Source organism: Calliphora vicina, chromosome 3 (assembly GCF_958450345.1).
Source record: "Calliphora vicina chromosome 3, idCalVici1.1, whole genome shotgun sequence".
Classification (NCBI taxonomy): Eukaryota; Metazoa; Arthropoda; class Insecta; order Diptera; family Calliphoridae; genus Calliphora; species Calliphora vicina.
The window spans coordinates 75677599-75702944 of record NC_088782.1 but is presented as its reverse complement, the minus strand read 5'-3'; the positions used below and the strand labels follow the sequence as shown (position 1 = coordinate 75702944).

General features: G+C 29.0%; 1 protein-coding gene across 4 annotated transcripts in view; it reads left to right on the top strand.

The window, feature by feature from the left end:
* Positions 1-21963, top strand: part of axed (axundead) — a 69314-nt gene extending 47351 nt beyond the window's left edge. For all 4 annotated transcript variants that reach the window (XM_065505455.1, XM_065505454.1, XM_065505453.1 and 1 more), the window contains exons 2-4: positions 17561-18173; positions 18288-18915; positions 20813-21963. In XM_065505455.1, coding sequence (XP_065361527.1) covers positions 17712-18173; positions 18288-18915; positions 20813-21036 — 1314 coding nt within the window. In that variant the 5' untranslated portion in view covers positions 17561-17711 and the 3' untranslated portion in view covers positions 21037-21963. The remainder of the gene's footprint in view (positions 1-17560; positions 18174-18287; positions 18916-20812) is intronic.
* Positions 21964-25346: the final 3383 nt, after the last annotated feature.

The window sequence follows — 25346 nt, the reverse complement described above, 5'->3', positions numbered from 1 at the left end:
TTAGGAGTTTTTCATGAGCACGTACAGCTGGATTTTTTGATTTTTGTAATATTGAATATTTTTAGGGTTGCCACGAAGCTAAATCTTGGTTTGAAACATTATTTAAATAAATTTCACTGATAATAAAATTGTAAACAGCATAGATTTTTTTCTTATTATTCTTTTTCACATTAGAAAGTTTGCTATATTTTAAGCTGAGGCTGTCGGAAAGAAAATTATATAAATCAAAAACCGCAAAAAAAAAATGAAACGAAAAATAACAAAAAATAAATTCAGAATTTTTTTTATCAACACTTATCATCAATAAAAAACACGGCAGTCCACGGTCAACATTATGCGAAATTTATATGTATGTAAAAAGTCATTAATTTGAGGTTAAGTTAGAATTACACGTTTTGTTAACAAAAGCAATAACGTCCACCAAAATATTTTGTTTTTTTTTTTTAATTATTTACTATTACTCTCTTTACCGTATAAGGCACGATTTCATTCTATTAGTTTAATAACTGATAAAAGAACGTTTTAATTCATATTTTACACTTTTTGTGCTGCACTTTGAACTTCGCACAGTGGTATGAGAATAAAAAAAGAGGGAAATAAATCTGTAACTTCTAAACCCTTACGCCAATTTGAATGAAATTTCACATGCGCAAAGAGGAAGTGTAGTCGAGCGGGACCAGGGGTTCCCAAAGTAGAACACCTCGGGCATGTTCAATTTTTAAAATGATCCTATTTCTTCGTTTGGACCTGATCCCGTCGGTATCAAAAATTTTTGAATTTTTTTATATTCAAATGCATGTAACTTTAGACTCAGTAAGGTTTTATGTAGTGCTCGACGTGGAGATTCTGTATGTGTAATTTTTTTAAATCGGAACACAAACGAAGCAATAGTATATTTTTTAAAATTGACCATACCCGAGGTGTCCTACTTTGGGAACCTCTGGTGCCGCTCCTGGTGGGGTCAAAACTTAAACTCGACTACACTTCCTCTTAGCGCATGTGAAATTTCATTTAAATCGGCGTAAGAGTTTAGAAGTTACAGATTTATTTCCCTCTTTTTTTATTCTCATACCACTGTGAGTCGCTTGCAAATGTCTACTTCGACTGCCCATATATCAGCTGATATTTGTTTTTTGCAAAAACCAAATATGCAGTTATTTGCTTTGATTTATGCTTAATCAAACGTCATTAACCAAAACATTATAATTGATAGAGCAAAAAATTATTTTTGGCCAAGATATTGGGTCAAATTACCTACTGTGCATTGGTATTTTTGGTGGAATATTTTAATCCTAAAATGTCCTTTTTGAAAGAACTTTTTTGATTTTCTTGAAAAATGGGTCAACTTGACACATAAAGAGAGGAGATAGAGTGTTAAGATCTTCCACAAAAATGATTCCCATAAAATTTCAAAATATAACTCTGACAATAAGAATTCTCTCAGACATTAACATTTGTTAATGGAAGTTATATTTGAATTCTTCTTTTTGATACCTACATTTTTCATTTGCGATCCCACAAAGTATATATCGTCCCCTTAATAAAACAATAGTATATAAGCAATACACCATTATTATTATTATTATTATTATTATTATATTGCATAATAAGAATCTACATACATAACTGATTCTATATGTGGTCAACTTTTGTTCTAGATGTCTACTAACACAAAAACATTTTAAACTCAATTATTTCGAAATGGAAAAAAAATTATACACTATTGTTTTATTAAGGGGACGATATATCGTTATAGATAGCGGAATCATCCTTCTGTATGTTGACTTTTCATATAACTTTCCCGAATAACTTACATATTACATGGTTATTTACTATAGACCCGGTTCTGTTGCTGTTTAAAATCAAGAAAATCGGCCCATAAATGGCTGAGACATAAGGAAAAACCAGGACAAATTTTTTATTTATTTTTGATCTATATCTCGATTACTAAGACATTAATATAGATAATATGGATAGATATTTCAAATATAAAAAAAATTTAAAAAAACAATTTGAAAATAAAAAATTAAAAAAAAGTTTGCAAAAAAATTATTCTCACTAATAAATTAAAAAATAAATTATTTTAAAGTATAATTTGGTGAAGGATATATAAGATTCGGCACAGCCGAATATAGCTCTTATCTTGACATCTCTAATCACATTTTTTTTTTAAATTTATCAAAAAAAAAAATATTCTTCAAAACGTTAATTAATGGGGAATAAATGTACTACTTAATTTATTTACTGGGTCATTTCTTAATGTTTTATAAAAACTTAAAAATATAAATTTAAGAATCTATTATAATGTATGTAAAATATAGAAAAAGTTCAAAGATAATATTTGAAGCACATGTCGGACATCAATCGAACTTGAAGGATTAAACATATAAATATTCTGAATATATGGTGCAGTATAAAAAAAATCAAGAAAATATTTAATATTGTTCAATTATTTCACGAAATAGACTTTACCAATATTTTAAGCAGATGTTTACTTGATTACACATATATTTTATAAGAAAATTTTACAGAGGTTACGCTTATTTGTCAAATATTTGAACAATACAATCGTATCTTAATATCCTAGCTAATATCAATTAAGTTTTTCAAATTATATCTATATAGTTTAATAGCAGTGATAATTTAGTGTAAATATCAATTTTTATTTTTCGAAAAAGACAATTTAAGAGAAGTTTGTCTGTGAAGGGAATGAAAAATAGTTTTAAGTATTTCAAAACATAACTTTATGATTGCTTTTCTGTAACACAATAAAATAATTTATTATTTTGCAGAAGATTTTCTGAAGAACATTAAAAAATTATTTAAAAAAGTTGCCATTTGAATTTTTAACCCAAATTTCTGATTACTAGTTTTTATTTACTTTCTAAAATTACATATGTACATACATATAATATAACATAATAAAATAATAAATTGTAAATCTAATATTCCAGGAAATATTTGTTTAAGATTATATAATATAAAAAAATCCAATAATCGAAATCAGTAAAAATTAAATTGTTTTATTAATGTTTTTTTAATTTGTGTAAGAATTATCTTTATGACCACTATCATTTAATGATTCAATAATTTATCGCATTCTACGTGAACGTAGAAAAAATTTATGTGACAAACAAAATCTTTTAAACGTTTTTGTAAAATATTGGAAATGATTCATAGCTAGATTTACATTGCAAAATTGTTTGTTTTTCATTTACATATATAAATTTAGTACTTATCTGGAACGCAAATTAATGAAATGTAATTTCATTATAAATGTACATACATTACCCCCCGACTACACCATTTCCAATTGTATTTCAGAAGTTTCTAATTGTATTTCAGAAATTTCCAATTGAATTTCAGAAATTTCTAATTATATTTCAGAAAATTCCAATTCAATTTCAGAAATTTCCATTTATATTTCAGAAATTTCCATTTATATTTCAGAAATTTCCAATTATATTTCAGAAATTTCTAATTATATTTCAGAATTTTCTAAATATATTTCAGAATATTCCAATTATATTTCAGAACTTTCTAATTGTATTTCAGAATTTTCTAATTGTATTTCAGAATTTTCCAGTTGTATTTCAGAAATTTCCATTTGTATTTCAGAATTTTTAATTTATATTTAAAATGTTTCTAATTGTATTTCAGAATTTTCCAATTGTATTTCAGAATTTTCTATTTGTATTTCAGAAATATCCATTGGTATTGCTATTAGAATTTTCTGAAATACAAATGGATATTTCTGAAATACAATTGGAAAATTCTGAAATACAATTGGAAACATTTTAAGTATAAAATAAAAATTCTGAAATACAAATGGAAATTTCTGAAATACAATTGGAAAATTCTGAAATACAATTAGAAATTTCTGAAATACAATTAGAAATTTCTGAAATATAAATGGAAAATTCTGAAATATAATTAGAAAATTCTGAAATATAATTAGAAATTTCTGAAATATAATTGGAAATTTCTGAAATATAAATGGAAATTTCTGAAATATAAATGGAAATTTCTGAAATTGAATTGGAATTTTCTGAAATATAATTAGAAATTTCTGAAATTCAATTGGAAATTTCTGAAATACAATTAGAAACTTCTGAAATACAATTGGAAATGGTGTAGAATAGATAGATGGGACCTTTTTGCTCCCACCAAATAAAACAGTGAATTAATTACCTTAGCGCCATGGATATTTCACTTTGGTGTTGATTCGGTTGGTTGGCCGGGTTACGCTTCGGGTTATTGTAATGGATCCATTTTTCATCGCAAGTAATGATTCTGTACAAAAATGATTTTCTTTTATAGCGCTGAAACATCATTTAGGTCATGCAAAATCGTCTTACAATGCACCTCGGCTTCAATTCGTATGGTACCCAATTTTCATGCCTTTGGTTGAATACTGCTGCTTGCAAACGTTTTAAATTGCTGTTTGAGTAGCTCCCAATGATTTTTAAAGCTCTTGTTTACAATAATTTTCATTGAATAATGCCTCCAATTCCTGTTCTTCAAACATTTTTGGCTGGCGTGGTCGTTCTTTGTCTTCCGTGTCAAAATCACCATTTCCGAACCGTACAGACCATCTCTCGCACGTTGAAACCGATGGAACACATTCACCATAAGCTTTGGTGACCAATCGGTGCGCTGCAGCGGCACTTTTATCAAAATTAAAGTAGTGAAGCGAAATGTCCAGCTGGCACATGAGATTTTCAAGAGATTTTCGAGATTTTCAAAGCAAAAAAAAACTTTGTTTAATACTATAATGTTTAATAAATAAGTGAGAATAAATGACAAATATGTACCATTCAAAATGACATATAAGTTATTAAAAACAAAAACCGCATTTTGAAGTCATACACCCAATATGTTAATGAATTTATTGCCAGTCTAGACGGAGGATTAGAGTGGCAGCCGAATGTATTAAAAATTAATTTTTGAATTTTGTGCAAACAATTTTATCCAATTTGGACAATACTAATGGGATGTACATATATCGAGGTCAAACGGATATTTTATATATTTTATATTTTTTTTTATTAAATTTTAATATCTACATATCTGTTTTAGTTGAAAATCATTTTATTTAAATCTACATACATATGTACATTAGGGATATAACTATTGACAATTTTTGCAAATATGCAAATTGGCATAGATAGAGCATTAAAAAATATAAAAAACCATGGTATAATTTTTTCGCGGTTGTTAAAAAAGTTCACTCACCAAACGCAATAAAGTTTTTCATTAAATATTTTCAATTATTTTGAAATACAATATATGTATTTCATTTTAATAATAACTGCGGACATACTTCAAAAAATAATTTTTAAATAAGGGAAGTATGCCTCACTCTTTCAAAAAAAGATATGAAATTATTTATATAATTTTTCAGAGAAAACAAAATATGGATTATTTTAGAAATTGGTGTTGGTGCGTGATGTTTTTGGTTCCAAATGACCTAGAAAAATGATTTTCATTACTTATACAACATTGGCCATCACGTGGTGGTATGTGAAAAATATCGCCAAAATTGGTTATATACCTAATGTACATATATTTCATGTATTTTTTTTTAATAAATTACAATAGTATGATCCCACTAAAAACTTTCATTACCAAGTAATTAGTAAAAATTATTAAAACGCTTATAAATTTGCCATTAATTTAATATTACTAAAACTAGTTACAAGTAAAGACGGAATAATTCATTGATTGAGTTAGGTATCGCAGAAACCTACATCACAGAACTATACTTATTTGTAGATATATGTCATTGAATTAAAAACTATTAAAAATTCATATCGCTCATTTGCTGCAACAACGTCATAATTAAAAAAAAAGTCGTTTCGAGAAATACGAATTTGAATGTTTTATGACATTTTACTTTTTCTTGTAGAAATCATGCGATTTCTGAAATAAAACCAGATTTAAATAGTAAATACTAATATCTTTCTAATCTGTATTTAACCCAAATTTTTGCTTATCAAATATAGGAGAAAACATGAATTTTAATTTTGACGTTTACAAAAAAAAAAAACAATCTCATACAAAAAATAATTGACTTTTTCTAAAACTGATAAAACTATATAAAAAACTAAAGAACGGTGCATATTTTGTATTACTCAGTTCAAAACGGTGGCATGTCACAGTGTCCATTGATATAATGTCCATGGACATTATGACACCCCATAAAGTGACATTATGTCCACGGACATTATGTCATTTCGGTAGTGTCATAATGTCCATGGACACTATGTCACTTTGCTTATGGATATTATGACACTTTTGAAAGTGTCATAGTGTCCAAATTTTGTTTAGAAAAACTAATTTTTATAAAATTTTTGATCCTAGTAACAATTTATATTTTCATATATTAGAAAACTTCATGTAGCGAAGCCACCTGCCGCAGGCCGCCAATAAGAAATACCTCTTTCTGCGATACCGAATAGTTGCTCGCCATGCTACTGAGTGCATAAAACTTGTCTTTGTAAATAAAGTTTTTCTGCGTGGCGGCCTACGGCCGCTCTTAGGGACTTTTTCCTCCATAGAACGCGGCAGGCGGCTTCGCTAAATAAAGCCTTTCTGGAAAATAAATTATTAAAAAGTATTTTTTTGAAGTGAAAGTTCTTAAATTTTTTATTGAACTTTCTTTTTTTGTCAAATTTATTCCTAAATTCATATTTATATATTACACTAGCTGACCCGGTGCGCTTCGCGACCCCAATTAGAAGAAAGAAATAGTACTATCAAGTCTCACTTTGTGAATCTAATTCTAAATGTCTAATTTCATATTTCTGGGTCCATTATTATAGAAAATGCAAAATGTGTTCCTAATTTTAAATTTTTAGGTTTATTATTATAAAATATTCAAAAAGTACCATTGCAATAAGGAAATAGTACCATTGATTATCAAGTTTGAATTTTAGATTTGTATATCATTTCCTATATTATCAACTAATTTTGTTTCTATAATACTTAAGATTTAATAAATTATCACAAAACCGAAACCGATCGGTTTTTAATTTTTTAAAACCGAAACCGCGGCTTTGGAAACTCTAGGTCCATTATTATAGGAAATCCAAAAAAGTACCCTTAGAATATATAAAAAGTACCAAAAATCCCCCACTCACTCGGGTCCATATAAGCTTAATTTCATGGCTTTAGGTTCATTGGTGTAGAAATTACAAAAAGTACCATTCGAATAAAGAAAAAGTACCAAAAAGTCTCCCCTAGAATTCTAACTCACTTAGGACCATGTATGCTTAATTTCATGTTTTTAAGTCCATTGCTATAGAAAATTAAAAAAAAGTACCATTAGAACAAATAAAAGGTACCATGAGGTATCCGCTTGAATTTTCACTTAGGACCATATACGCTTAATTTCATATTTCTAGGTCCATTATGTTATAGAAAATTCAAAAAGTACCATTAGAATATAGAAAAAGTACCAAAAAGCACCCACTTGTAGTTGCTCACCCACTCGGGTCCGTATAACCTTTATTTAATGTTTCTAGGTTCATTGGTGAAGAAATTACAAAAAGTACCATTTGAATAAAGAATAAGTACCAAAAAGTCTCCCCCTAGACTTCTTACTCACTTAGGACCATATATGTTTAATTTCGTATTTCAAAGTTCATTGTTATAGAAAATTCAAAAAATTCAAAAATTCAAAGTACTAAAAAGTATACACTTGTGGTTTTCCAGTCACTCGGGTTCATATAAGCTTTATTTCATGATTCTAGGTTCATTGGTGAAGAAATTACAAAAAGTACCATTCGAATAAAGAAAAAGTACCAAAAAGTCTTCCCTAGAATTCTAACTCACTTAGTATGCTTAATTTCATGTTTATAAGTCCATTGCTATAGAAAATTAAAAAAGTACCATTAGAATAAACAAAAGGTACCATGAGGTATCCGCTTGAATTTTCAATCACTTAGGACCATATACGCTTAATTTCATATTTCTAGGTCCATTATGTTATAGAAAATTCAAAAAGTACCATTAGAATATAGAAAAAGTACCAAAAAGCACCCACTTGTAGTTTCCCACTCACTCGGTTCCATATAAGCTTTATTTCATGTTTCTAGGTTAATTGGTGAAGAAATTACAAAAAGTACCAATCGAATAAAGAAAAAGTACCACAAAGTCTCCCCATAGAATTCTCACTTACTTAGGACCATATATGCTTAATTTCATGTTTCTAAGTCCATTGTTAAAGAAAATTCAAAAAAGTACCATTAGAATATAGAAAAAGGACCAAAAAGCCCACACTTGTGGTTTCCCACTCACTCGGTTCCATATAAGCTTTATTTCATGTTTCTAGGTTCATTGGTGAAGAAATTACAAACAGTACCAATCGAATAAAGAAAAAGTACCAAAAAGTCTCCCCCTAGAATTATCACTTACCTAGGACCATATATGCTTAATTTCATGTTTCTAAGTCCATAGTTATAGAAAATTCAAAAAGTACCATTAGAATAAAGAAAAAGTACCAAAAAGTCTCCCCCTAGAATTCTCACTCACTTAGGACCATATATGTTTAATTTCATGTTTCTAAGTCCATTATTATAGAAATTTCAAAAAAGTACCATTAGATGAACAAAAAAGTACCTATAGTACAGTTGACACATTTTGGTACCTAAATATTATCCCCTATTCCTAACACTAACTTCACTCAAATACATATCAGCTAACTTTAATGTCGATAACTGAAATAATTTAAAATTTTAAAAAGTACCATTAGGAGAAAAGTACCAATTTCCCTTTTCTTACTTGAACACCCCTCAAGTTTGAAATTTAAAAATATTCCATTTTGCCAAAATTGTTTATGCTACAGGCATGTATCAAAATATTAAAATCTGTGTTAATGTGCCCAAAAATAAATATGTTTTAAAAAGTACCAAACTGTTTACCCGGATTTGGCCCAATATACACCTTGGTACTCGAGTTCCAAATAACACCCTGTTAGTTAATTTTTGTATGAATCCAGGAACCAAAGTTAAAAAAAATTATCAAAATTGGCTTAATAATTTCAAATATAATGTATTTTCCCGATTTTATCGCCTTTTTGGTACCTTTTTTATCCCCATTGAGGTGGTACAATTTCATTCAAATAAATTTCTGTAACGTGGTGGGAGCTCATAATAAAATATCAAATCAATAATGTCAAATTATAGAAAAACATATTTTATGAAAAAGTACCAAAAATTATCACAATTTTTATCCCTTAAAGGTTCGAATTTCCAGAAAGTACCAAACTTATATTTTTTATTTTTTGTTAATTAAAGAATACGATTTAAAATTTGTTTCTATGTTTATTGGTTTAAAAGATACATAGGGTGCAAAAAAAGTACCAAAATACAGTTTTTACCCCTTTTCTCCCCTAAAAGTTTCGAATTTCCAAAAAGTACGAAACACCTGTCAGCTTATTTTTTAAATGGAGTAACATGCTATTTTAAGTTTTATTGTATATTTATTAGTTTTGAAGATATAAGGTTACCGAATTTACCCGTTTTTACCCTTTTTTACCCCCTAAACGTTCGAATTTCCAAAAATCCCTTCTTATCGGATCGTTTTGGGGAGGGAGGAACCCACAGTTAAAATTTCGTGATTCTAGCTTCAGCCGTTTGGGCTGTGCGATGATGAATCAGTCAGTCAGTCAGTCAGTAACGTTACTCTTTTATATATATAGATTACCCATTTTAATACTTTTTCTTTTTTAAACTTTAAATTTGTGACGTCTGAACTCCACTAAATTCAGATAACAGATAACTAAAAATCGCAACTATCGTCTTATTACTACTTTAATTTTACAACGGTAAATTCGATAGAAGTTAAATTAAAACATAAATACTTAAATTATTTTTTAAATATCATGGACATTATGTCACTCCAAAAGTGTTATTATGTCCATGGACTTTACGACACTTTACACATGGACATTATGACACTACCAAAATGACATAATGTCCATGGACAGAATGTCATCTTTTGGAGTGATATAATGTCCATGGACATTATGTCAATGGACACTGTGACATGCCACCTTCAAAACACCCGGATTTTGAGTCATTACGTTGTTGCAGCAAATGAGCGATATGTACATATTTATATCGTCCCCAAAAATGCAAAATAACGTAACATAACATTTCACAAGTTCATAGGAGAAGCAAAAAAATATGTCAAATGGAAACTGGATTACAATGAAACTAGAAATATTTTTTATAAAAAAAAATATTTTTTTTTAATACACTTAGGTATAAATTTGTATGAAAAAATAAAAACCTAAATAAAAATATATTTTTATACCCTACACCACCATAGTGAGGAGGGTATAATGCGTTTGTGCAGATGTTTGTAACGCCTAATTTCATGGCGATCGATACATAATTAGTCATAGTTCCCATATAATGCACTCTTCCGAAAATCATTCACGAAAATAAATTATTGAAATTTTAAAAGAAAAAAAATTTTTGCTCATTCACTTAGTGTAGGTTATTATATGGTCGGGCTTGACCGACCATACTTTCTTAATTGTTTTATTTTAAATAAAAGATTTTTATATTTTTTACGTTCTTTATTTATTTTAATTACTAACAACTACTTATTTAAACTAAAATAAAATAACAGACAAAATATTTCAATTTATTGATATTAATATTAGGATACTACTACCACAAACAAGGTATACAAATTGTTTAGTAATTAATTACTCAACAGGTATACGTAATTTTGTTTAAGAAAATCATGAACTAATGATACGTTATTTTGAATTGTAGTTATAACTTGTTTATTTTTGGTAGTAGAAGTTTAAAATTTTGTACACATTCATATATAATATGATATAGTAAATCGTAATCAATAATAAAATAAATGTCGATCTTTTTGATGATACGTTGCATTTTAGGTTACGGTATGCATGTATTTAAGGGTGGCCCTTATATTGCACTTTTGTGATTTTCGAACTGTTCTAAATTCGGTTGCATATTTTATGTCATAAAAATACATTGCATAGCTGATTTTATAATTTCGAATTCTTGTTAAGCCTTTTTTTATATATGTGGTCAAAGTTGTCCAAGAAATCAAAGTTAAACATCTGCACTAAAAATGTTAATAATATCAAATAGATGAAATTTATTTGTTAACATACATTTTTGTAAAATTTTAACCTTGAGAGCATCGAAAAACGCGAAAGTGCAAAATAAGGGCCACACCAAAATGTATTTATACTTGCAATTTAAAATGCATAAATATTTTATTGTTTTTGTGTAATAATCCTTACATTTCAAGTTCACATACATACATACATATTTATTTGTTAATATTAATATATGTATACATATGTTTATTAATTTTTTTGTTAATTAATTAAAATCGTTACAAAGTTAAGGCCATTTTGTAAGAACAAAAAACTAAACAAAATTTGTTCGTACCATGTTTATATGTAGCCGCCATATTTATAACAATATTTACTACAGATAATGAGTTTATTTAATTATTTATTTATTTTGCTTACAAATATTTACAAACTTTATTTTATTACTTCTTTGATACAATTAATAAGTTGTATGTTGTTATTTATACATGTTTGTATATCAATTTACAAACGATTGCATTCGTATGTATGTTTGAATTTTTAAAGTGTTGAAATATGTGCGAACAGTATCGCTCAAAATAATTTGAACAAGTGGTAATAAATCTGTATCTTCTAAACTACTGTCCCGATTGTGATGTAAGAACGTTTCGTACAGGAGGGCATATGCTTTCGGAAGACTTAAATGTTAGAACACAATGTAAAATGCTGGGTTTCAATGTTTACCTCATTGTGCAGCATGCAACTTATACAAGTACTTTGTTATGAAAAAAAAAATGAAAATAATGAAAACCCTGTTTATTTTTCTAAGTTACCTCTTACACTTTACGGGCCATTATTACAACTTGCTGTTATATTGAAAGGTAGTTTTAAGCAATAGAAAAAGGTACCCTTAGAGGTAACTTTAACTATAACGGCAATTTCTAATAATGTCCCTAAAAGATATTTAAGTTTAAATTTTAAAATTTTCGTTGTTTACATTGGCTTTATGTTTTTCGCAAAATATATATCGGTAATAGTTGTGCAAAAATGTTTTTAAAAATGTTATTTTATTTGTAATAAACTTCCAACTGAAACATTAAATATTGAGGGACAATTATCAATACCCTCAATCTTAGACTTCCATGAAAATTAATTTTTAATGGCAAACTATTTAGTAAAGCCTTATTATACCCTACACCACCATAGTGGGGAGGGTAAATTGTATTAGTGCTGATGCTTGTAACGTTCAAAAATATTCTCCTAACAGCCACCTTAAAGTATACCGTTCGACTCAGACTTTCATAAGGTATATTTGAATTCTTTTATTTATTTCAAAAACTTATTTTACTTAGGATGATTCAAAACAAAACATTTAGTTTTATTTTATTTGATGCTGTTTGATCTTACAAAACACTTGTAAGAGTAAACACGTCAAACAAATTTGTGCTAAAAAAAAGTGGTTACGATTTTTTGAGCAAATATTTGCCATGTATGACCCTTTTCACTCGATTGAAGCCAACTTCCGAAAATCATTCACGAAAATTAATTATTGAAATTAATTTATTTGTTCTTTTAATCAGTGTAGGGTATTATATGGTCGGACATGACCGACCATACTTTCTTACTTTTTTTTAAATTTTGTTAAGATTTTTGTAATTCCTCTATCTTTCTTTTTTTTAATTAATTAATTAATCTTTTAGAATAATTTCTTTTGAACTCAATCTAATGTATAAATACATTCTGCATTCTAAATATTGAATCAAGAATAGATTTTGTATTTGCCAACACTGTACGCCTTAACAGTTGATCGTTTGCACAGTATATAACTATTCACTATAAGAGAATATTGAACTTATAAATATCGTGCAACAATTACATTCAGGGGAATGCCGGCATTTCAATTTAATATTTTTGTTTGCAAAGAAGTTTATTTTTATTACATAGATTTATTTATTTGAAGAACAACGAATATATATATTTGTTAAGTTGAATGAAAAACGGTTTTTACGGTATTCAAAATATGTTCATATTACGCACTACTTTATTATGATGCAATTGTAAATCGTTCTTGTTTAACGTTAAAACATCAAGTACAAACAATCTTTTAATAACACCGTGCTAGTTGAAACAAGTAAAGAGCTGTATTCGGCTGTGCTGAATCTTATATACCCTTCACCAAATTATACCTTAAAATACAAATTTTAAATATTTTTAGGTAAACAAAATTTATTTTATTTTTCCAACGTTGTTTTTTTTAATTTTTTGGGAAAAAAATTTTTTGATTGTTATTTTAAATTTTTTTTAGAGAAAAAAAAAATTCGGGTTAAAAAATATTTCGTTGCAAAGGTCTTTGAAATATCTAACATTAGATATCCATATTGTCTATATTAATGACTTAGTAATCCAGATATAGGTCAAAAATCGAGGTTGTCCTGGTTTTTTCCTCATATCTCAGCCATTTGTGGACCGATTTTGCTGATTTTAAATAGGAAACTTCTCGAAAGCATGTCTGATAGAATTATTCAGAAAATTGATTTCAACAGACAGGCGGACAGACAGAGATAATTGATAGCTACGACGAGGTTTTTTGTAGTGCTCGACGAGGAGATTCTATATGTATTTTTTTTGAAATCAGAACACAAACGAAGAAATAAGATCGTTTTTAAAATTGAACATACCCGAGGTGTCCTACTTTGGGGACCCCTAGCCACAACCCTGGTGGACACATGGCGACAACACTTCTTCTTTGCGCATGTCAAATGCCTATAAAGTATATATATTCTGGATCCTTATAGATAGCGGAGTCAATTAAGCCATGTCCGTCTGTCTGTCTGTCCGTTGAAATCAATTTTCTGAAGACCCCAGATATCTTCGGGATCCAAATCTTCAATAATTCTGTCAGACATGCTTTCGAGAATTTTGCTATTTAAAATCAGCCAAATCGGTCCATAAATAACGGAGATATGAGCAAAAAACCGAGACAACCTCGATTTTTGACCTATTTTTGATCTATATCTGGATTACTAAGTCATTAATATAGACAATATGGATATCTAATGATAGATATTTCAAAGCCCATTGCAACGATGTAGATAAGGCTATAGTAAGTTGGACCTACAATGGGTCAAAATCGGCAATAATATATCTAAACCCGAATTTTTTTTTCATCAACAAATTTTTTTTGTAATACATTTTTTTTCCAAAAAAAATTTAAATCTAAAAAAAAAAAATTTGGAAAAACTTTTTTTAAAAAAAATTTAAAATTTTTTGAAAACAATTAAAAAAAATTAAATTTTGTTCACCTAAAAATATTTAAAAAAATTTATTTTAAAGTATAATTTAGTGAAGGGTATATAAGATTCGGCACAGCCGAATATAGCTCTCTTACTTGTTTTCTAAACCACTGTGCAGTGGGAAAGCGGTAAACTTAGTCATTTGAAGTTTGCTGTACCTATGATTTGGAAAGAATAAGAATAAGAATGGAATGGCACAAGACATCAATTTTGAAGTGTTACGACGAACAGTGGTTTAGAAACGTTTTTGTAATATTGGAGCTGCGGTGTTTTCGAGTTGATTTACAGTTGTTCAGCTTTTTAGGCCAGTGGTCACTTCGGGTCTCACATTTTTTAAAACATCGCCAAAAATCCATTTATGATGCGAACGAGCGGACATTTATAATATAAATAATCCTCGAGAATGTCTACAAAAAATACGCTTGTATGTGTAGTTTTTCTCCTTTATTTCAAATAATATTTAGGTTTATTATTTTTTTTTTTAAATTTTGGTCAATCTTTCGTTTTTTAGATATGTCGGGCTTACGGAGGGTCAACATTTTTCTTTAAATATTAGGTATATTTGAGATAAAATAAAAAAACTTAATAAGAGCTATTTCATCCCTATAAAGAGTTACACGCATCTAATATTAAAACATATAAAAAGGCCTGTTTTTTAAGTTTTTTACCAAAAAGTCCATATATTTTTTTCTTCGGGTCTATATATGATCCGCATAAGGTGTAAATAAAATTTGGGTCATTTAAGCGGAGATAGGCCCCTCCAACCTTATCAAAACTTGGCCACGTTTTGCCATTCTTTCAAGAAAGTTTCCAAGTTTGAGTACAGACTTTTAATGAAAGACAACAATTTCATACATTCAATGAATGATTAAGAAGCAGCGCACGTTGGGTTCAAATTGTATAAAAGTGGCGATTAATTGAAATTTTGAAGTAAAGTTTTTATAATATATTTTGGTATAGGGTAAAAGTAGATAAAATTCTACATCATTGGCTGTAAAAATAAATAATCTAAGTTGTTTACTTTCTTGTCAGTGAGCGTTCAAAGTTAGCAAATTATTGCTGTTTTTAAAAAAAGTGAAAAAATTTAAATTTTTACAATTCAAGCGATTATTGTTGGTATTAAATCTATTAAAAGTAAATTTGTAAATATGTGTATATAGTTTTAATAATTTTTTTAACAAAGGACCAAAATTGGGATAATTTCCGCATTTAATGGGCCACAAGTATTAAGTTAGTAATAGTTGAAATTAGTTTTATAGATTTTAGAATAGTATAGGATATCAGCTTATATTTAAGAAAAAAATGTCCAGACAATTTTTTATTTTCATTTTTGTGTAAAAACTCTAGTTGTCATTTATTTAACAAGACCAGTAAATGATAACAACGATGAAGATAGTGATGATGATAATGATGAAGAAGATTATAATAATGATGATGAAGATAATGACTATAATGAAGCTTATGATAATTGGGATATTTGTGGTGAATTTGAGAATGCAGAATAATACAAATATTATAATATATTTTTTATTAAGAAGTTAAAACGAAACCAAATATTCCCCCAAAACTTTTAAATTTTAATTTTTACATTTACTGAAAATCTGGATACAAATTTATACTAATAGGAATACATATTACATATTAACTTATTCTTTAAATTTATTTTGATTTCAAAGTTACAGCTAAAATTATATTTTTTTAAAAACACAAAAAACGCCTAAAGCTACGTTTTCGGTGCCGATCACGGCGTATGCGGAAACGTAGCTTAACAGGTTAAAAAATATTTTTTTTTTCATTTTTTTTAAAGCTGTGTTTTTATGTATTGATGATTATTCATTACAAAAATTTATAATATTTTTTTTTTAAAGTGCTGTGTTTTTTTGATTTATGATTATTCATTACTAAAAAATTTTTATAATATTCTCTATTGTGACTTTTTTGAAAAAAATTTTATATTTATAAAGTTTTGTGTGAAACAAAAATTGGACTTCAAATTAAATTTATACTAATATATATTTATTTTTTGAATTTTTTAATAGCACATTCAGTATGCTTTAATTTCCAATTTTTAATTAATTTATCGCTTTCCATTCCAAAGTTACAGTATAAATTGTGAACAAAGTCCTTTTTTCAAAAAACAATGATGCGCTTAAAGGGTAAAAAAATTTATTTTTTTTAAACTTTTTTTCTAAAATGCTGTGTTTTTATGTGCTTATAATAACTCATTAAGAAAAAAATATTATATTTTAAAACTACGGCTTCTATGAATTAATCGCCACTTTGGGTACCATCGAACCCACTGTGCAGCGGCTGAAAATTACGAGGAATTAGTTATGGACTCTTTTTAAATTTTACAGGATAGACACACAGAAAAAAAAATTCATAATTGGAATGAATTTTGTAATAAATATTATTAATCGAACTTGACTTTTTTCCCAAACTTATTTCATTCAAAATAAGAACATGTTCATAAATATTATAAAATTTTACATGACGGAAATTTTTGCTTTTTTTACTTAATTTTTTTAATAAATTGCATTATAATTGTAATATATAATGAATTAGTGCAAGAATATTTGCATAATAGCCATATATTGGCCAATATTTTAAGATAAAAAGGAGAATATCTGAAAATTAAAAATTATCATTAAACATAATAAAACATTCATAAATATAAAAGCATTTCATCCTCTTAAATCAATTTATGATTTTGTAGCTGAAAATCATAAAAAAACTACAAATTTTCCATGAACAATTTCAAACATTTTTGAACAACATAAAAATAAAAATGAAATTGAAATTATATTTTTCAAGCCTTCTAGATTTTATTTCAAAACATAAAATATTAAAAAAATCATACTATTTAAGAAATTATTTATAAATGTTATGAATTGAAATCAATGAATTCAAATCATAATATTTATGTTGAAACTTTTTTCTGTGCAGAAACATAATAAAATTTAAAGTATATTCGTTATTTTTAAAAATAGAAAGCTAAATATTTTTTGGTTGTTACGCCCTTTTGCATTTCATGTGACGATATATATTAGAATTAGATAATAAGGTCAGTTATGAGTAGTCTTAAGCAAAGTATACAATAATTGCAATTAGTTCAGAAAAGTATTTATATTGTATTTATTACATTAGCAAAAACTAATAAATTATTTTTTATTTCTTATAGATTCCATCGCCGACACTGCCTTCAATGCCAAGATACTCCTAAACTAGTTCCGATTTTTTTGCACACCTCCAACACCCCTAGAAAAGAGAAGCAATAATTCGAAAGACTTTTACTCAGTTTAAGTTGAACGTGCATTCTGTGCATTCAGAAAATGGTTTTACCATTCGGACTGTCGTCTGATGGCCAACATAATCCAGAGAGTAGCGGGAGTGTGGGTGGCAGCGGTGGCGATACGATTACCTCAAGCCGTTCAGTAGCTTATACACCAACAGCACCGCCATATTTTATGCGAGCCCATACAAATGTCTCAACCGGAATACCAATAATACCCAGTCCGTACATTGATTTTATTGTGGTCAATGGTGATGACCGTTCGATGATACGTTGTGAACGTAAAGCCGTACTGGAGAACAGTGTAGAGTTGGCCAAATTGATACATGCTGGACCGAATAGTGGACGCAAAGGTGATAATCATTTTCAGATCTCAAATGTAGATAAACATGATTTTGAACTTGTCATACGATTTTTGGAAACAAAATTTGTCAAATATCGCGATCATTTGCATATTTTGAAAATATTAGAATTGGCTGATCGTTACAATTGTCCTGATTTGGTATGTTTTATTCCATTGATAATCCTATAAAATCCTGGACGGGACTTTTAATGAAAATAATTGATTTTTTTTTTTGTATTTTATTGTATCTATCTCACTTCCTCAACCGATTAGATTATCCACTGCATACGTGAATTGGATCTGCAATTGAGCAGTGCTACAGTTGTAGATGTTTTCCGATCACTGTGGTTCTATCAGGGCATGACATCAAACAACCAACATCAGTTGGGTGCCGTCATAACAACGCAAGACTCGGCAGCCAGTAAGAAAATGAAGCGCAAAGCCCAACAGGCAGCTGCCAATGCGAATGCCACAAATTCCAATACTAATTTAAATTCATCGAATATTCCCGCCCCTAATCCGAATCCATTCACTGCAGAAGACTATGGCGTTGCCCTACTCAACAATGCTCTCCAGCTGATCGATATGCATGCTGAATTGATTCTGACTAAGCCAGAAATGACTGAATTACGTTTTGAGGAATTGGAAATGATTGCAAAACGTGATGCTCTACAATTAAGTACGGAGTTGACACTATTCACCTGCCTCGCTGATTGGAGTGTAGCGGAGTGTAATCGTAAAAAACTAGATGCCACTTCAGAGAACAGACGACGTGTGTTGGGTCCATTGTGTTTGACGCCTCACTACTGTCTGATGAGTGCCACCGAATTCCGGAAGGCGTGTGATCGTGTGGAATTACTAAACCCATTGGAAACGTCACTCGTTAGTGATTGTATTGAAGGTGAGAAATATTTTAAAATCGGAAATATATTTTCATTCAGAAAGTACGAAAGATCAATAAACAAATTCTTATTGTAAGCAATATCCTCAAATGTTATCTATAGTAAATATATTCATATAGAGTGCTCCAAAGATATAAAATTGAGAATTTTGACCAACCCCCGCTCTTCCCAGCTAGAATTGTTCTATGATTTGTAGAAACACGGTGTGTAAAATATTAGGAATGCATTAGATCTTAGTTTGTTCGTAGGATTACTTCGAAATTTCGTAGTTTAGTATAGAGACTGATTTTGTTACTTTAACATATTGGGACTATACTACCAAGGACGATTATGCCTTGTTGATTCTCGACTCCTATATTCACAACAACAAGGAATATGAGAGGTGGCAGTATGTATCCTTGACATAAATGATCTTCTGCTCATACTTAACTTACCTTGATCAGATATATGTATACGTTTTTACGGTATTCCTCTTTTGCGGAGTGCTAACCACATATAAGATCTGTTAATGCTTTTTCGAAGTCAATATAAGGAAGACGAAGTTTGGGTTTAAATTCAACACTTTGCTCAATAATTTGTATTTATATGATCTGCACTTAAATATCCACTGTAATAGCCAGCTTGACAGGAGCTGATGTTTCGCTCTAAGCGTTCCTTTATCAGTGCATGGGTGACTCATGATCAGTAATGTTTAGAGATGCCAAACGGTTAATCCCGGGTTTTTTTAATTTTAAATCCCGGGATTTTTCAAATGCCGTTTTTCATAAATAAATGGGGGAAATTTTAATTTGTTTGAGCTTTTTTCATCCATTTTGACATTCTACATGCCCGAATATCGCAAAATAAATGTAAAAGCCCCCAAATAACAATAACGAAACCTAATTATAATGTAAATTTGTAACTTGCAAAAGAATTAGATCTTTTTATTTCTAAAGGAACAAGAGGAAAATACTTTCAGATTTGTTACAAGTATTTGCCACCAACAGTTTTGCCACCAAGTCTGGAATGTGAAAGATGTTTTTCGGCAGCATATGTCGGAAAGAAAATTCGTTCCAGAATGGCAGATGAAACCATAGATGCAATAATATTTTTGAAGTTGTTCTTGATAGGTATTGAGCAAATTTTCAGCAATGTCGCGAATAGGATTTTCAATTAGTATATTCTGATCAACAAGTTTTTTCGTGATCTAGAAATCTGTTTGAATCTCGCTTTTAGCTGGCCAACCATATTTGACTTTGGAATTTTTCTTTTAAGTCTTTACATTTATCGATCACACATCCATGAATCTCGTCCTTTGGACATGATCTAAATGTGTTTTAATATGATTCCAATTATAGTCAATAGATGGAGTGGGGGCTTTGCTATTTTTCTAAGTTATAGCATCTAGTAAATGGGTGCTATAGTTGTCTCAAGATTGGTAAATATATCTCTTGCTTTCAACAACCAATTTCCTTATAACAACCGATTACAAGTTTTGTGGCATTAAAGAAATCTATAAAGCGTTCGTCGGTGTCTATGTCTACGTCTGCCCATTGCATGTTCCAGCGATTCATTATCAGAGCCAACCTTAGCATTTAAGTCTTCCATGACAATGACGCCTTTGGTTGGAGAATAGCTGTGTATCATAAATATGTTTCTAACTTTAGATACCAAAACTACAAAGGATAAGTCTGTGCGACATAGTTTCCCAGTGTATTGTTAGTATTATTCCCACTTGATATTCATGACCGTTTTCAGACCCAGAATAGTAAGACCATATCTTTTATCGAAATATTATTAATCATTAATATTTTAATAGAATTAAAAACCTGTACGAAATAGGTTTGAATATTTACAAATTTTTCGTTCGTTTTACAATAACAGCTTAATAATACCTTTTAAAATTTTGTATTGCAGGTAAAAAACTAAAGAATCTAACACCGGAGCAAAGTCAATTAATGGAGAAATTCCGTACGCCTAGACCAGAATTTGCCAAAATGCCAATACATTTAAGTGATCGCAGTAATCCGAAAAACTATCCCAAGAAAATGAGACGAGCCGAAAAGGGATCTTCCGATGAAAGCTGCTGGGAAAATTTCGGCTTAAATTGTTTGGCCGTATTCGCCTGTATATTCGATTGAGACTAGTCATCGTTCCCACAACGTTGGGTTCCTATTACGAATTTCACAATTAACTAAACTTGCAATTATTATTTAATTTAAACCCAATTTTGCAAAGTCCACGAAGTCACAATAACAACAACAACCTTAATGTATAGGCAGGCGCCAAGAAAAGAATTTAAAACATAGAGCAAATATTGTGTGCGCTTGTACAAATAGTTTGCTCAGGGGAAATAGATTATTTGTGACAACCGAGATTATTGCAATTCGAAGGTTTAACATACGACTACTTATTTTGGTTTGGTTGTTGCAACATAAACCCATATATGTGTGTTTGAAGTTGCAACTAAATAACTCGATTGTCAGAAATAAAATATAATTCCTATAGCAACAAAATCAATTGTCACAATGGAGCTGCCTGCATTTCTCGCTGTAAACTATATATATAAATACATACATACTTGTTTATATATGAAATAACCCAATACATAAACTATATATTTGCATAAATATGTAATATATCTATATGTATTTCTCCATAAGGCGCAAAAGAATAGAGACTTATCACTTGGAAATTAAGAAAAGCAGTTTTCGATTGGAAAAAGAGGAAGGTAGAAAATTACTATTAGCTAATTATACGATAAACGGATATCACTCTTCGAAGTAAACAACAATTGTAAATGTAGCAAGTCTTGCAAAAATACTATAGATTACAACCAAAAGTATGAAACTATAAATTACTATACCTGAGCAAATTTTCAAGCTGTTGTATTATAGAAAAACATTTTATTTAGTATAAATTTTCGCTATTCTTGCAAATATACTATATACTAGGGTATTCAATCGATTAACCGTTAATCGTTTAACCGATTAATTTTGGACGGTTAACTGTTCGAATAATTTAAAATTGCCGATTTTCAAATAACAAATAAACCGATTAATTTGTGTCGATTACCGATTAACCGAAATTCCTTTTTTTACACTTTAAAACATTTTTTACCCTTTCAATTCAAATACATACAAATTTCAAATTAAAATTAGATATTTTTTGAACATCCAATAAACATGATTAGTGAGTATGTATAACAACTGACATATTTAATTTACATGGTTTTGTAACATTGCACAGTGGTTTAGAAACTTTTTTTTGGAAATAATTCGGTATCTCGGGAACTATTGGAGATATTATTACAAAATTTCACATGGTTAGAGCTGAGGTGTTTTTGAGTTGAATTTGTTCAGCTTCCTAGGGGTAATACGGGCCAGTTTGTGCCCCCTCAAAGTTGGTCACCTCGGGTCGCAAAATTTTTAAAAAAATCCCCAAAAATTCATTTATGATCCGAATGAGCTGAAATTTAAAATATAAATAGTCCTTGAGAAGATCTACAAAAATACGCTTACATGTGTTTTTAATTTTGCTAGATTTTTTTTTGTTTTTTAGATATGGCGGCCCTACGGAGGGTCGAATTTGGTAACAGTTATCTCGTCCGTGTAAAAAGTTACACGCATCCAAAGTTGGAACATGTAAAATGGGCCTAATTTTTTACGATTTTTCCTAAAAAAGTCCCTATATTTTTTCTTTTGTAGAAACAAATTTTCTTTGGGACTATATACAATTTTATATGTTCCGGAAAGAAAACTTAATGCAAAAGCATGTAAAGTAAAATTGGGCTCACTTAAGCGGACACAATATCCCCCAGACCTATCCAAACTTGGACAATTTTAAAAAAAATATTTAGGTTTCAGTAAAAAATTCTAAAAAGGCAAAGCACCGATCCTCGAAAAAGTTCCGTATTTGTATAACCCTATATGTTGTTTAAATACTTAGAAAGTTGTTTTACTATCACACGGTAAATAGCGTCACAGTAGGCACTTTTCTAAAAAAACTCAGTTTTTGGAACACATTTTCCCCGTTTTAGGAATTTCGGTATTTGAAAATAAAAAATGTCAAAAATTATAATGTCATTAATTTAAGGACATTTGGATCTAAATTAGTTCCCAATTTTGTTATGATATCTTTAACCGTTCAAATTTTACATTAAATCAAATTTTATATTTTTATTCGTGGAAAATCACCATATGACAGTTTTTTTTAGTTTTTAAGGTAAATGAAGTCCCAAAATTTTATAAAATTATTTAATTTTACTAAAATATCAATCCTCAGGTCATAATGTTTTCAACAGTATCAAATACTTATATAAAAAGCCTTTATTTACTCCTCAGAATTTCCACAAACCTTGCCCGCTTTGACAAATTTGTACGTTTTTTCATATAATGCGTGCTAAAATCTGTTACACTAAAATTTCTGTTAAGTCAGTATGTGTTTGAATTCAAAATTTACATTTGATATGTTAATAACATTTTGTACGCATTATATGAAAAAATGTACAAGTTTGTCAAAGCGGGCAAGGTTTGTGGAACTTCTGAGGAGTAAATAAAGGCTAAATATTTTCAAATACCGAAATTCCTAAAACGGGGAAAATGTGTTCCAAAAACTGAGTTTTTTTAGAAAAGTGCCTACTGTGACGCTATTTACCGTGTGATAGTAAAACAACTTTCTAAGTATTTAAACAACATATAGGGTTATACAAATACGGATCTTTTTCGAGGATCGGTGCTTTGCCTTTTTAGAATTTTTTACTGAAACCTAAATATTTTTTTTTAAATTGTCCAAGTTTGGATAGGTCTGGGGGATACTGTGTCCGCTTAAGTGAGCCCAATTTTACTTTACATGCTTTTGCATTAAGTTTTCTTTCCGGAACATATAAAAATTGTATATAGTCCCAAAGAAAATTTGTTTCTACACAAGAAAAAATATAGGGACTTTTTTAGGAAAAATCGTAAAAAATTAGGCCCATTTTACATGTTCCAACTTTGGATGCGTGTAACTTTTTAGACGGACGAGATAACTGTTATCAAGTTTTTTTTTATTTTATTTAGAATTTTATTGCCAATATAGCTGATATTTTGAAAAAAAAAATCGACCCTCCGTAGGCCGCCATATCTAAAAAACAAAAAAAAATCTAGCAAAATTAAAAAAAAAAAAACCTAAATATCTCTTCAACTGAAGGAGATAACCAACACATATAAGCGCATTTTTTGTAGATCTTCTCAAGGACTATTTATATTTTAAATTTCAGCTCATTCGGATCATAAATGAATTTTTATGGATTTTTTTAAAAATTTTGAGACCCGAGGTGACCAACTTTGAGGGGGCACAAACTGGCCCGTATTACCCCTAGGAAGCTGAACAAATGTAATTCAACTCAAAAACACCTCAGCTCTAACCATGTGAAATTTTGTAATAATATCTCCAATAGTTCCCGAGATACCGAATTATTTCCAAAAAAAAAGTTTCTAAACCACTGTGCATTGTTTGTATTTACATGTCTAGACGAAACTTTTTTTTTGAAATGAGTCTTTTATCATAACTAAATTAATCAAAATCTAAAACAATCCAAAAAGGAATATTCTTTATCATGTTTTTGATTTCTGAAACATATACAATCAGCGAGAGAGTTTTTTTCCAAGAAAAGTTTTATTAAATCTAAAGGAAAAAATCGTTTAAATTATATTCTTTTTATAAAAGATTATTTCAGAAGATCTCACTAAAACCCTAAAAAACTCACACATCGCTCATTTGCTGCAACTACGTCATAATTAAAAAAAAGTCGTTTCGAGAAAAACGTCGTTGAATGTTTTATGACATTTTACTATTTCTTAAATAAATTTTCAACAAATCATGCGATTTCAGAAATATAAGTAGTAGATGTTAATATATTTCTAATCTGTATTTAACCCAAATGTTTACTTATCAAATATACGAGAAAACATGAATTTTAATTTTGATGTTTCCAACAAAAAAACACTCTCACACAAAAATAATTGACTTTTTTAAAAACTGGTAAAACTATATGAAAGATTATAGAACGGCGCATATTTTGTATTACTCAGTTCAAAAAACACGGATTTTGAGTTATGACGTTGTTGCAGCAAATTGGCGATATGTTTACAAAAATGATCTCAAATACCTTATTTGCTGTTTTTTGTGTTTTTGTACACAGAATTTCTTGTTGTATTTTCAATTTAAAATTAAAATAGAAATTATTCGGTTAATCGAATAATTTTAAATTAACCGATTATTAACCGAATAAATCTAAACCTTGATTAATTATTTGCTCGATTAACTGATTAAACCAGAAACCCTATTAATTGAATACCCTACTATATACCAAGAGTGATAACCGATCTAATTAAATTTGTAATATGAATTAAACATTACAGTAATACAAAATTTCCCTTATGTTACTTTTGCAATTAACTTTAGGAAA